Source organism: Mytilus edulis, chromosome 1, assembly GCF_963676685.1.
Source record: "Mytilus edulis chromosome 1, xbMytEdul2.2, whole genome shotgun sequence".
NCBI classification, from domain to species: domain Eukaryota; kingdom Metazoa; phylum Mollusca; class Bivalvia; order Mytilida; family Mytilidae; genus Mytilus; species Mytilus edulis.
Window position 1 is genome coordinate 97,518,473 of NC_092344.1, and position 13,365 is coordinate 97,531,837.

The 13,365-nt window shown below is 30.8% G+C and overlaps 1 protein-coding gene across 1 annotated transcript in view; it reads left to right on the top strand.

The window, feature by feature from the left end:
* Window positions 1-13,365, top strand: part of LOC139496256 (synapsin-like) — a 103,296-nt gene that overhangs the window by 8,536 nt on the left and 81,395 nt on the right. The window contains 2 exon segments of the mRNA XM_071284755.1: window positions 8,132-8,317; window positions 11,610-12,017. Coding sequence (XP_071140856.1) covers window positions 11,779-12,017 — 239 coding nt within the window. The 5' untranslated portion in view covers window positions 8,132-8,317; window positions 11,610-11,778.

A 13,365-nucleotide genomic window follows, 5' to 3' on the forward strand; every position in this document is an offset into this window, starting at 1 on the left:
ATATTTTTGAATTTTATTATTGAAATTTTTGATTTCAACACAGTATGAATTCAATAGGCTGTCAAAATAAATCTTACTGGTGTGAGATCATCAAGCAAACATTTCTGTATAATAATTGAATGACAATCCTTAGAAAATGAAATAGGAATTCAATTTATTTAAAAAAAATTGTGTTAAGTCTAAAATCTTGTGAAAAGTTAACATTTGAAAACTAATTCATCTGTGTTGTAAGGGGATATTTAATCCATGGAATTGGACTGTGCTTTTGATTTTGTAAATAAAGTTGCTGAGTGGTTTATGCAATTTACAACAATCTTAGATTTTGACGAGATTTGCATTTCCCATGGCGGTGATTGATTATGGGGAGAAATCTTTTGAGTTCTTAGAAATTGTCTTTTTTGTGTTAGAAGATTGATTACAGAATCATTGACTGTACAGAAATGAACTCATTGTTAGATTGCTTATGATTGAAGTTTCAGTACAGATCAGTGGATGTGGGCTTAGATGATAACTTATATATCCTGAGTAGTATTGATCAGAAAGGAAGTTTAGGTGTGCACCATTAAGTGGGAACAACAGTAGTAAGGATTTGAAAAAAAGAAAAAATTGTCTTAAAAACTATTGAAATATTGATACTACATACAATCAATTCTTTATGAAAGGGTAACCATCTTCATGTTTATCAAGATTTTTTATAAGTTCAATATAATAGAGAATGTCATGGACAATCTGCAAGTGACCATTATATTTTTAGCAAGAAATGCTCCATGCAAAATGTAAAGGTCACTTGTTTTCATTTCTTGTAAGTATTCTAAACAGCATTTAATTCTACATGTATAATGGTTCTTGAATTTTATTTGTAGAACCTTACTTCTTTCCCTTTCTTTGACCAAAAGTTTTCTAATTTAAGGATGGTCTTATCTCTGTTCAAAATATTTGAACTTGGAGATAGTCCTTCCCAAAGAAATCTGTAAAATTCCGAAATCAGCTTTTTACTTTAGGGAACTTTTGTGTGTAAGATGGCTGGTGGCTTATTCTATCTGTCATTTCTGTTTAATTGAGACTGGTTCATGTATCGGAAGGAAAGTTTCATCTGCACCTATTTTTCTTTTTCTTACATTATCATCATTTTGTCTTGTAATTTAAAAAAGCTAAGTATTGGTGACAATGGTGGAAGTTTTCATATCAAGACAGTTTTTTCTTTGCAAATTTATACTAAAAAATACTTGGTAAACATGTATTATAATGTACAATACCTTCTCATTAAGAAAAGGCTTAATTTGAAAAGACATCAACATAATAGTTAAAATTGTCCATGTAGATTGGATAAATGATGATTCATGAAAAACAAACCTCAAGCTCATGTGTTTTCTCCAAGAATCAAAACTTATTCATTGTATCTATAATACATAATGATACATCACAGTTAACTACATCTAAAGTTATTCCCCTAGTCTTAATTAATTCTGGTGACCATTTCTACAAACCATGGTATGATACATTAGGAAATCAATTGGATATCTTTTATATTCTGTAATATAATCAAGATTGTCGGATCAAATTTTCAAACATTCATCATTTTTTTATTGGGATGCCTACAGAAAAGTTTTTCTAATCAAAAGTTTATCCAGAATAGTCTGCCCTTTCATATTCTTTGTAAATTGAATCTCTTGTCTGAGTATTGCTGTTTCTGCAACATCTGAGATTCTCATTGAATATAAAAACAGATTGTATGACAGCAGTTCATTTAAAATTTCTTTGTTTTTTTTTTCTCCCCAAGGATATATTGCCATATATAGTGTATTAATTGACAACACAAAATCCATACATGTAATTGTTATACCAAGATCAAAGGATCTGGGTTCTATGCCTGATTATCTTAAAGTTAAAAAAGCCTTCAACATGAGACAAAAGCTCACACATCACTGCAAAGTCAAGACGATCCAAGTTTGCCCCAAGCATGTTTTTTTCTAGGTGTTGATAAAGCTACATAAGGATTGAAGATGTTGAGTTATATCGACAAACTATGGACTATAATGGGCAAACAAATCTAAAACAAACCAAAACAAATCATTTCGTTGTAAAAATGAATAAACAATGCATGACGGTTTTTGTCTTTCTTGTCACATAATGACAAAGGAATGCTAGCCCTACTATGGAAACGGCATAAACTATATGTATAAAATTGTTATTGGTAGATCAACAGCATAAATAAGTAGCAGTGTGACTAATAACCTCTTTTGGCCAGTTAGCTGGTTCATTCAGATTACTTTACGTTTGTTTTACTGCAATATTGCTTTACACTTTTATTCAAAGATAAAATTCACGATGGAATAATAATCTAATTCTCACTCATACCCCACAGTTATAGACTAACATTTACTCACTGGAAGACAATTATTGATGGGTTTTTATCATAAAGATTACTTTATAACTATTTAAGGATATTTTATCTTTTATTGACCTGTGTAAACAATTATCAGACTGATATTAATTATATTGCTTTATTATCTGTAAAAAGTTTGGTTTTTAAGTTTTCTTTTGGTAAACACCATCACTGTATATAGTATTTTAGAAACATATTTTGGAATCAGGTCAGAGCATAACTGGTTTGTAAACAGAAATTTAGTTTAATGGTTATTGTTTAACCATGATAGTTGATATTGAAGATAACAATCACAGAAAGCAGCCTATAATGATTCTCCTCTGTGATGAAAGTATCAGAATACAAGACTAGTATAACTTTTCTGTTGCCAATGATGTAGTGTAACTTTGGTCGAGTAGGTTTCAACTTTTACAATGCAAAGAACCAATGAAAACATATCATTTACATTTCACAAAAGTAATACATTATACCACCAGTTGTAATTTGTATAGTTAATGGTTTTACCATTTTACAACCATTTGTAAATTGAACTTTTTATGAAAAATTCTTTTATACATAAAATATTGTTTGATTGTTGGTTTACTTGTTTATAAATGTTTATGATCTGTTATTCTGGACAGCTAACCGAAGGGAAAATGAGATTTAAAGTGATGAATGGCTGAAAATTCTGCTTGTGAATGGAGCATGGCTTTGATAGTTGTTTAAAGATGCTATGGAAATGTCAGAAGTCAAATTGGTCTTATAAAATACATTAAACTGTTCACAGGAAACAATACATCAGCATGTATAAAGGAATATTGATAGTTGAACATCCCTGTGTTTATAAGAGAATCAATTGGACAATAGATGTTATTGATGTAGGTCTCATCCAAAGCTTACATGCTATTTTATTAAAAGTTTTCTTAGTCTGGAATCTCGGAACTTTGTGTCAATTTATTCTTGATGAGTAATGGTGATTATTAATTGACATTTATATTTGTTTCAACAGAAACCTTTTAATTTTGTCATTGTTTTTGTCTCGCTAAAGAAATTTATTGCTAATAAAGTCAGATTGATTTCAATGAAGCTGCAATGTAATCTGGCAATGGAGAGATATTTAACCATGCATGTACTTGATTAAAACTATAAAAAGTAGAATTGTGTTCATTTAATGGTCAACTTTCAAGTAAAAAGTACTGTGTATTGCATAAATGTTAGCTAAACCATATCAGCCTTTGAAAGCTAAATGAAATGTCATAAAAATTCCAATTTTACACATTTATTGTAATAGTTAGTTCTGTCATTCTTAACATAATTTCTGTTTGGTTTATGGAAAAATATACATAAAGTTAGTGCAATAAATTATACTTCTGGTTAACATAAGATTCACTCCCAGTTGACCCTTCTCAGGGACATATTATATATGTTTAAAAAGCAAATGCCAAATGCTTTGACATTATCATATATTAGAATGAGGTGAAAGCAAAGGTTGAAATTGTAGAAATTTGAATAGGCTGTTGACCTTGACCTCAGTTTCAAGGTCATATTGCAAGGACTGAAGATTGAAGACCCTAGGTCTCTTCTATGTTTGGTTATAAGTTTTATCATCATAAAGCTTATTTTTTTACATTTCAGGGGAGAAAACTGTTAATACATATTACAGTACCCTTTTGGCCAAAAGTTGTTAGTTATGAAATGATAAAACTTACAAAGATAGAAAAAAAAAAGTTTGAAATTTCCACATGACCTTGACCTCATTTTATTTTAAGTTTACCAAGAACCTCAAAAGAAAAGATCCTATAGTCTCTATCACTTGCATTTTACTAATTATAATTACATTTCACATATGTTGAAGACATAAATAGAAAGAACTCTCATATGAAATCTTCTGATGGCTTATAATTGTCATACCTATTCTCAACATCCTTAGGAAGTAAGAAGCAATTTGGGGGAAAAAATTGTAAGTATAATGGTTGCAAAGGAGTTGTAAATAAAAATAGTGTTAAGGGGAGACAATTGTTACAAATAATGTTTAGTTGAAGAGGGTTAGTTTCAAAAGTGCATTAACTTTTCAATTTCATTATACTAAATATCTTATTGACATCTTGCAGTAAGATGTTTATTGATATCTTGCAACAACAAAATAGTATTAAAAAATTTAAATGCGCAGAAAAAAATAAAACAATCAGAACACATTCTGAAGATCTTTTCATTTGAAGGTAAAAAGACCATGTAATGCTAATATTTATTTATTTAACAAGGGAAACACAGTTATTAAATAATCTTCCCTTAGGCTCTCAGCAATAATAGAGCCTGATTAGGAATAAAAGTCATAGGGTAGGATGTGTCAATAATAATTGAAGTGAGAGATACAATGAAAAAGTGTAAGTTCACAAATAATTAACATTCCCCAACCAAGATGGAGGTACCTTTTTACAAAACAATACTATTTTCATTGCACATCCAATATGATTGATGAGTTACTTACCAATAGTCATCAGCACTGTACTCTTACATCTTTGCTGTAGCGATATAGATGATATTTGCCCACTCAAAGAGACGGCACAATAAAAAGTTTCATAAAAGTGCTAGACACCTTATATATAAATCATTTCCACCTGATTTCTTTTAATAAATGTAAATTATTGATAAAATGGTTATTAAATTATCAAGGGAACGGTCTTATACTGTAGAAATTCTGTGTGTCGGAGACTTTCAAATATAGACATTCGGTGAGAAAAACATTGAATTTCTGACTATAAGTCAAAAGATATAAGATGAAATGTGTCTTAAATTGGAATTTTTTACATTGTAATAAAAAAAAATGCAGCATCAACTTGCGTCGATTGTATATCGAAAAAAAGAAGAAAAAACCCCCACAAATCACTACACTGAAAAGCATTTATAAACTTCACAACAACAAAAACAGGGGATAGAACAAGATTGTACGTTTTTAGCCATTTGAAAGATGATAAATTCCATTTGTTATTATGCTGTAGAAAAATGATGTGCATAAACTTGTTAAAGCACAACTTGTTATGACTTCTGAGTAAAAGATAACTTAGTGCTTTAATGGGTATTTGTAGAAGGTGAAAAATCGGTTTTGATCCATCTTGTTGACCATTAGTATGGAGTAAGAAAATAATTATCAATTAGACCCAGACAGACGAACAAATTGCTCAGTGTAGAGAGATCTATATAAATAGAAATTTTCTTCAGCTATAAACAATGAAACGCTTTAAAAACACAGTTAAACAATATAGTTACAATTTTTTAGTATTTAAACCAAAATGTGTTTGTTTGTTAATTAATCAGTCAATATTATCTTGGTTTGTTTTGCAATTTAAATTCAGACAATTTTGGGCTATTAAGGCTTGATATTTTCATGCTTTATTTGAAGGCTTGAAACAACTTTCTTATTGAAATACATGCAGTGGTTTAAAACTGATATGTGTTCTGTTTGTTGTATCATTAAGTTTTATTTATATCTTTGATCATGGAACCTCTGTTCATTTTAGTATCAATAGTGAGCAACTATATGTTTCATTAATGAGGATTTTAAAGCCAAACTTGGTAAATGTATTGATTCTAACAGTCATGTAGAGTTTGGTGGATTGCTCATCTAAATTGTTTCAGTAGATTAGCACAATTTATCAGACAACAGAAACATGCAACATTTAATCCATTTTCCAACTAGATCATTAAATGTTTGATTGCCTTGAGCTTATAATGGATTTCTAATTTATTGTTTGTAAATTTGGTTGTGTCCTTGTGTATACATTAGATAAGATTAAAGCATCAAAGCAAACACCATAACTTTTATATTCCAACTTTAGGTTTTTTTCCGATGCAATATGCATGTACCAGTATATAGATTTTTCTCCATTGCAACGTTACAACACTCCTTGGATCTTAGATTTCCTACTTTTTACCACTTAGTTCTGTGACGTGCAAGTTGAGCTGCTTTAAATGTTGTGGAGCAATCTTGAAAGTACTTAGTAGATCTTTCCAATTCAGAACAATCCAAAGTGCGATCACAGCTAAGTTATATAATATGTGTTGGCAACCCTGAATGTAGGACATCAGTTCACCATTAGAGGCAACCAATCATCAATACTGTAAAGTCAGAAATCACTTGGGATGTGTTAATTAAAGTTACTGTAGTAATAAATCTCCCATTTTATACTTTCTCCATAAAGTTTGGTATATATTAGAGAGGTTCCATGTAAATTGATATTATCATGCAAGCAAATGAGAGATAAACAAAATGGAGGAAATGGAAATTCTGCAGGCACTAGATTTGTAGGAATTGAAAGAGGTATCAACAATGTTTAACTGCAATATTTGGTACAATATTATAAAGGGTTTTATAATTGCTCTAATATTGAGGAACATTAATTGTCACACCCAGTATATCATTTTGCCAAGTGCCAAGTCAGGAATATGACAGTTGTTTTCAATTTGGTCGATGTGTATGATCTTTTGATTTTTCCATAATTTCATAAGGGAGATTCCGTTTTGGGTTTTCCTTAAAGTTGGGTATTTTTGTTATTTTGTTTTTTGCACCTGCAGGCTCATGCATAGAATATTCCACACACAGGCTGGTTTTAATCAGACTGTTCTGCACAGGAAAGTATTTTGCAATAGCCATTTATCTTAAAACTGAATAATCTCAATATTTCTTGTCCCTTTTATCACTTAAAATTCAGAATACAAAGATTTGACACAAAATGTTAGAAATTGTCAACAGGTTTTATTACATGACTAAAAACAAAATCATTTTCTTATTGGCTTAAACAGAGAAAATTGTCATTATATAACCATGGGGTAAAAATCAGGAGAGGTTAATATAAAACTTTTCTGAGTCATTGTCAATGAAGTAGGTTTATGAGGTTATGCAAATTCTTGTTTTTTTTATTTTTTGGTGTGGATATTTTCCCCTGTAAATTGTGTTGAATATTTCAACTTATAAGAGTTAGGAACTACCAAGGGAGATAATATTGCAAGTTTATAAACAAAGAACAGTAATATCTTGAGCAAATAAAGGAAAATGGAGTAAATAAAAAAGTAGTATAATATAATAGTTGTTTACCATTGATATTAGTTGAAACAATGATATTTCAACCCCATAGACATGACATTTACCCTTGGCCATTGGCCTCAGTGAATATCATATCTCTTGCATAGATAAATCACTGCATCAACTGATATCAATAGTAAAACTCTTCAAAAATTATTCTTTTTATCCTCGTACAATTTTGTCTGCCTCAAATATGGCCTCAAAGTTGAGACATTTGAAAGTTAAAAAAAGAAGGGATATTCTTAATCTTAATATGCTCTTCATATACAATCGTAGGACAAAAGTGAGTTCCTACTAAAAAAATGTCCTATCATTTCAACTAAAATCGATATTTTTCAAAAAATTATTACCAAGTAATAGATAAAGTATAGTAGTCTCTGGGATATAAGTACCAAACTTTAATCTGATTTTGTAAATTATATTTGTTGAAGTGAAATTAAGACAGATTTTCTGTCTGTCAAAATTTAGAAAAGATTTTTAGTTGTCATTTTTTTTTGTGTAATATTGTTGTATTATATGGAAGATATTTTGGCACTCTTAGTTGTCAGAATGATAATACATTTTGTCAGAATGAGATTTACTTGTATAAAGTGAAATAATTTTGTAGAAATTGCAGGCTGTCAAATCTGTATGGGTTTATTGGATTGATACTGTATATTGATTCTATATAACAATATTCTTTACAGGCAGACTAGTTAGCATGCTCGATTGACCGATTCTCTGATTGTGGGCACTGGACGTGGATCTTCTTCAGAATTAGTGGTATCTTTATAGGATTAAGTAGTGTTAGGAGTAGACATATACATTATTATCCATTGTTAGCCATAGATTTACTTTTACTAAGTCAGATGGAAACTAAGCATTGATTGCCTGTAAGTATTTTTTATAGGTTTTATATGAAGGCACTTTTCATTTGCTTTTAGAATTTAATAAAAAATTACTCAAGGATGTTTTAATGCAGCAAACTCTGATCTATGTCATTAATCCAGATTTGTGATAGCAAATAATTCTGAAATGATGGCATATAATATTAGACTGTAGATGTGTAAATGACTTGTAAAAAGTATAAAGCACTATTTTAAACATCTACTTCAAACTTTTGACACATGATTTTTACATAAATGCCCCCAAAAAAAGAAGCCAATCATCTTAAATTTAAAAAAAACAAACTTTGGCTGAATATATATTTCCTGTGTGAATTAACAGAAATAAGATAACTCTTTAATGATTTGGTGATATATATTTAAGCAGACGTTTTTAGGATGACTTGGAAATAGGAATATGGCCACTTAAATAAGGCTTCTTTTGACTAGCAATGAAACCCATGCTGTGCATCAAATATTTGCCACTGGATGTTAAGCAACCAACAATGATATCAATACAATGGCAGTCCAAATTATCCCTCCCTTCTTCCTGTTATCTATTAACCTTGTAGAACTTACTTATTTTATTAACAATTAATAGTTTTTAGTCTTCCATAAGCATGAATAATTGCCACTAGATATTTAGCAAGCAAATACACATTAATCAATCAATGTGAACAATTTCATATCCCTAGATGCATCTTGTTAAGCGTAAGTTACTTAATCTGAGGCCATCTTATTTGTCATTCTATGCATCATTTCTAAAATTGGAAATTTGAAGATAACTGTTAAATCTAGATTGACATTAGAAAATATTACAATACAATACAGTTATCGCCTATTTGTCTCATAAAATTTCATTTGAAATTCCATGCCGTGACAGAAAACAATATAATACAAGGCCCAGTAATCATGTATTCTTTCCTTCAATTAAATAATCTATTTATTAAAAAATTGGTTAATAGAAACATACATCGGAAAGATAAGAAACTACTGAGGAAGAATAAAATGCTATTTTGTCATGTTACTGATTTTGTGAACATGTAAGAAATGATTAGATTTCCTGATATGAAGTCCACTTTCAGATGTCTGTGAAATAGAAGGATTGAAATCATTGGAAGATTCAATATTTGTTAATGGATTAGTTGTAAACTACATGTCAATTATACTATTATTTAAATTGACTGTATGTTTTATTTTTCTTTATGTATTGTTTTATTACAAATTTGGTAACAGAGATTTCGACATGAATGAAATTAGAGTGGTCAGGAGTTTTAAAGTGGTTATAAACCAAAACAAATGAGAAATTGACATCTGGGACTAGGGTAGACTTGTGTTACCATATATTATTCATTTAGAGATCTGTGATATTTCATAGATAACAATATCCATGGCAATATAAAAGGAAAAGCATGTGATATGATTGCCAATGAGACAACTGTTTACAATAGACCAAAGGAAATCTTATTTTTGAAGACCACCAGTTCATCAAAATTAAAATGAAAGTTTTAATAGCATGATCGACCTCTTATAATAAATTTCTAGTAGCAAAAACCAAATTTTTGGGGACCTGGGCACCTAGATTCATTCTTTATTCCCGCCCTTAAAGTTTCTATTTAAAAAAGAGACACTGCAATTAAAATACATAGAAAGCAAATTCCATAAAAAAGAAAATTAATTTTATAAAATTTCATAGAAAAGGAAAAGTAAAAAATTATTTAAAATGCATTTAGAAAGTTGATTTATGTTTTGAAGTTCTTGTATAGCTGACTCCCACTCAAAGCTTCTTCATTTCCTTTGGTGGTATCGGAATTGTAAGATTTCTTTTCCACAAATTAAAACTGATTGTGAAATTTTTACATTGATGAAATTCTGTAATCAAATCTATTGATCTTATGGACAAAGCTATTGAAAATGAGGAATTACTTGCACACTGTTGAATTTCTTTCTTTAAGTAGTTCATTACAGTCAGCTATCTAAATTTAGATTGATCACATTACAATGAGGTAATCTGTTGACAAATTAATTACATTTGTCTTGTTTGACACCTTCAATTTCATCTTTCATTATAGTAGAGATGGTTTTACCCTTTTATCCTCTTATGTATATTGGTTATATTTGTGGGTTTAAGAATACTGATATGTACAAGTATCTTATGGGTTTAAAATACATGTTTCATGAGGGTGGTAAAGTGTTATTTTTGTGCGACATGTTTTGTCATTTTAATTTAACGTGCAGCCATAACTTGTTTTGTGAAATCAGTAAAATGATCAACGTGCAGGAATTTTTATGCCCCATTTATGGGCATTATGTTTTCTGGTTTGTCCGTCCGTCCGTCCGTCCGTCGTACCGTTCGTCCATTCATTATTCTGTCCGTCTGTCCCGCTTCAGGTTTAAGTTTTTGATCGAGGTAGTTTCTGATGAAGTTGAAGTCCAATCTACTTGAAACTTAGTACACATGTGTCCTATGATATAATCTTTCTGATTTTTATGCCAAATTAGAGATTTTTTCACGGTCCATTCCACAGAGAAAATGATAGTGCCGATAGGGCATCCATATGTACTTTGGACAGGTCTTGTTTAATTGTTCGTTCATCATGAAATGGCAATTTTATTTCACGTTCTTTCGTGCAGATAGCCCTTGACGCCTCTCTTTCATGCAAAGGCTTTCAACTTTAGTTTTCTCCTTCATGTTATTCTATAGACTATACAACAGTATAATATTGCAACCATATCAAAATATTTCTATATTTGCATCCTTCCTTTCTTATTTCTAAAATTGATATTTTTTTCAATTTCCTTTATTTTACATTTTGGCATGTTTGCTATGGCATTGAGTACACTTCATTTGACAGACCTAAATAAAAATTTAGCTATTTGTTCCATTTTCTAAAATTTTAATTATAGAACATGATAAAGAAGTTATTTAAGGACTCAATTCAAAAACTTTGAAATCAATTTTATCCTGCATGCATTTTGAAGGGTATATGCTTTTATGAAAATTTATATTCTAGTTACAATTACTGCATATTGCTTTGAAATTGTTCCATCTCATTTATCCCATAACAAATTTGATTTTGCGTAAAAACATGCCAAATTACATAAAGAATTTGTATTTATATTTCTTGAATAGAAGTAAATTACCAGTTTCATTAATAATTAATTGTAATCTTAATGAACCATTGAACGATTATATTTATGAATGTGAAAAGAGAATATTGATTCCTTATGATTTGGTTATAACATATTCTGAGTATTCAGGATATTTCTATGTTTTTAATTGATTTATTTCTTCTTGCAGGTTATTCATATGAAATCCGTAGAGAGGTCCCATCAATATTATTCTCATCTCATTTTTATCCGAAGTGGATTTTTCAGTGCATCCTTCTTCACGAACACCTGTGTGTGCATTTCCTTTAAAATCATCCAAAATTTCGTTTTCAAGTTTCCGTGAGAATTTTTCAAGTGGAATGAATTTCCTCAGGCGAAGATTCAGTTCTGGGGATCTTCAGGGTGAGCTAAGGGAGGAAAATTCAAGTATTTTAACGTTTAAAAAAGGACCTTCACCAAGTGCACCAAGTTCTCCTTCAAAAACTTTAAATGCAACCCAAGGAATACCGAGGGCAGGACCAGTACAAAACAGTAAACCAGCATATAATAAGGATCGATGTAAAATATTATTAGTGGTTGATGATCAACATACAGACTGGTAAGTTTGTCAATGAAAATGTTTTTGTATTCTTCAAAAAAGTGCTTTCCAATAGCTTATACACATTTTTACATCACAATGCAAGTAGAATGGCATATCTAGTGTAACACAAGAGTTTGACTTTCATGCATTATACATCACATGTTTAATATAAAAAAAATGATGTGGTATAATTAGTGTCCCGCCAAAGGCGGTCCCCTATAGTGATCAGTCTGTCCGTCCGTCCATCCGTCCGTCCGTCCATCCATCCGTCCGTCCGTCCGTAACACTTTGTGTCCGCTCCATATCTAGAGAACCATTATGATTTCATACTTTATACTTTACATGTTTATTAACCACCACCAGAGGGAGTGTCATGATGTATGTACAACTTCCTAGGTCAAAGGTCAAGGTCAAAAAACTTTGGTTTCAGTTGACAACCCTGTGTCCTGTGGTGAAGATCGTGTCCGCTCAATATCTTGAGAACCGTTATGATTTCAAAGTTTATACTTGACATGTATATGAACCAACACCAGAGGGTGTGTCATAATTTATGAACGACTGCCTAGGGCAAAGTTCAAGGTCAAAAACTTGGGTTTCAGTTGACAACCCAATGTCCTATGGTAAAGATTGTGTCCGCTCTATATCTTGAGAACCGTTATCATTTCAAAGTTTATACTTGACATGTATATAAACCAACACCAAAGGGTGTGTCATAATTTATGTGCAACTTCCTAGGTCAAAGGTCAAGGTCAAAAACTTTGGTTTCAGTTGACAACCCCATGTCCTATGGTAAAGATCGTGTCCGCTCTATATCTTGAGACCTTTATCATTTCAAAGTTTATACTTGACATGTTTATAAACCAACACCAAAGGGTGTGTCATAATTTATTTGCAACTTCATAGGTCAAAGGTCAAGGTCAAAAACTTTGATTGCAGTTGACAAACCCATGTCCTATGGTAAAGATACAATTTTTTAAAGCACATTATTCACAGCGGGGCCCACAGAGATGGCTCCCATCTCAATGATATCTAGTTGCCAATGAGACAACTCTCCACGAGAGACCAAATGACACAGAAATTTACTACTTTAGTTCACCGTACAGTCTTCAACAATGAGCAAAGCCCATACTGAAAAGTCAGCTAAAAAAGGCCCCGACATAACAAATGTAAAACAATTAAGTTTGTTTTGATGTCAAATTTGTCCTAACATGATGTAACAGTACTTTATTTGTATTTTGTTTATTATACACATATTGTTGGTTCATTAGATCTTTGCTTTAGGGCGTGACTAAGTCAAGCTATTGAAGCTTTTAAGCCAAAACTTGCATTTTGTTTTATTGTGGTATTTAGCAATCAATGAAAATTA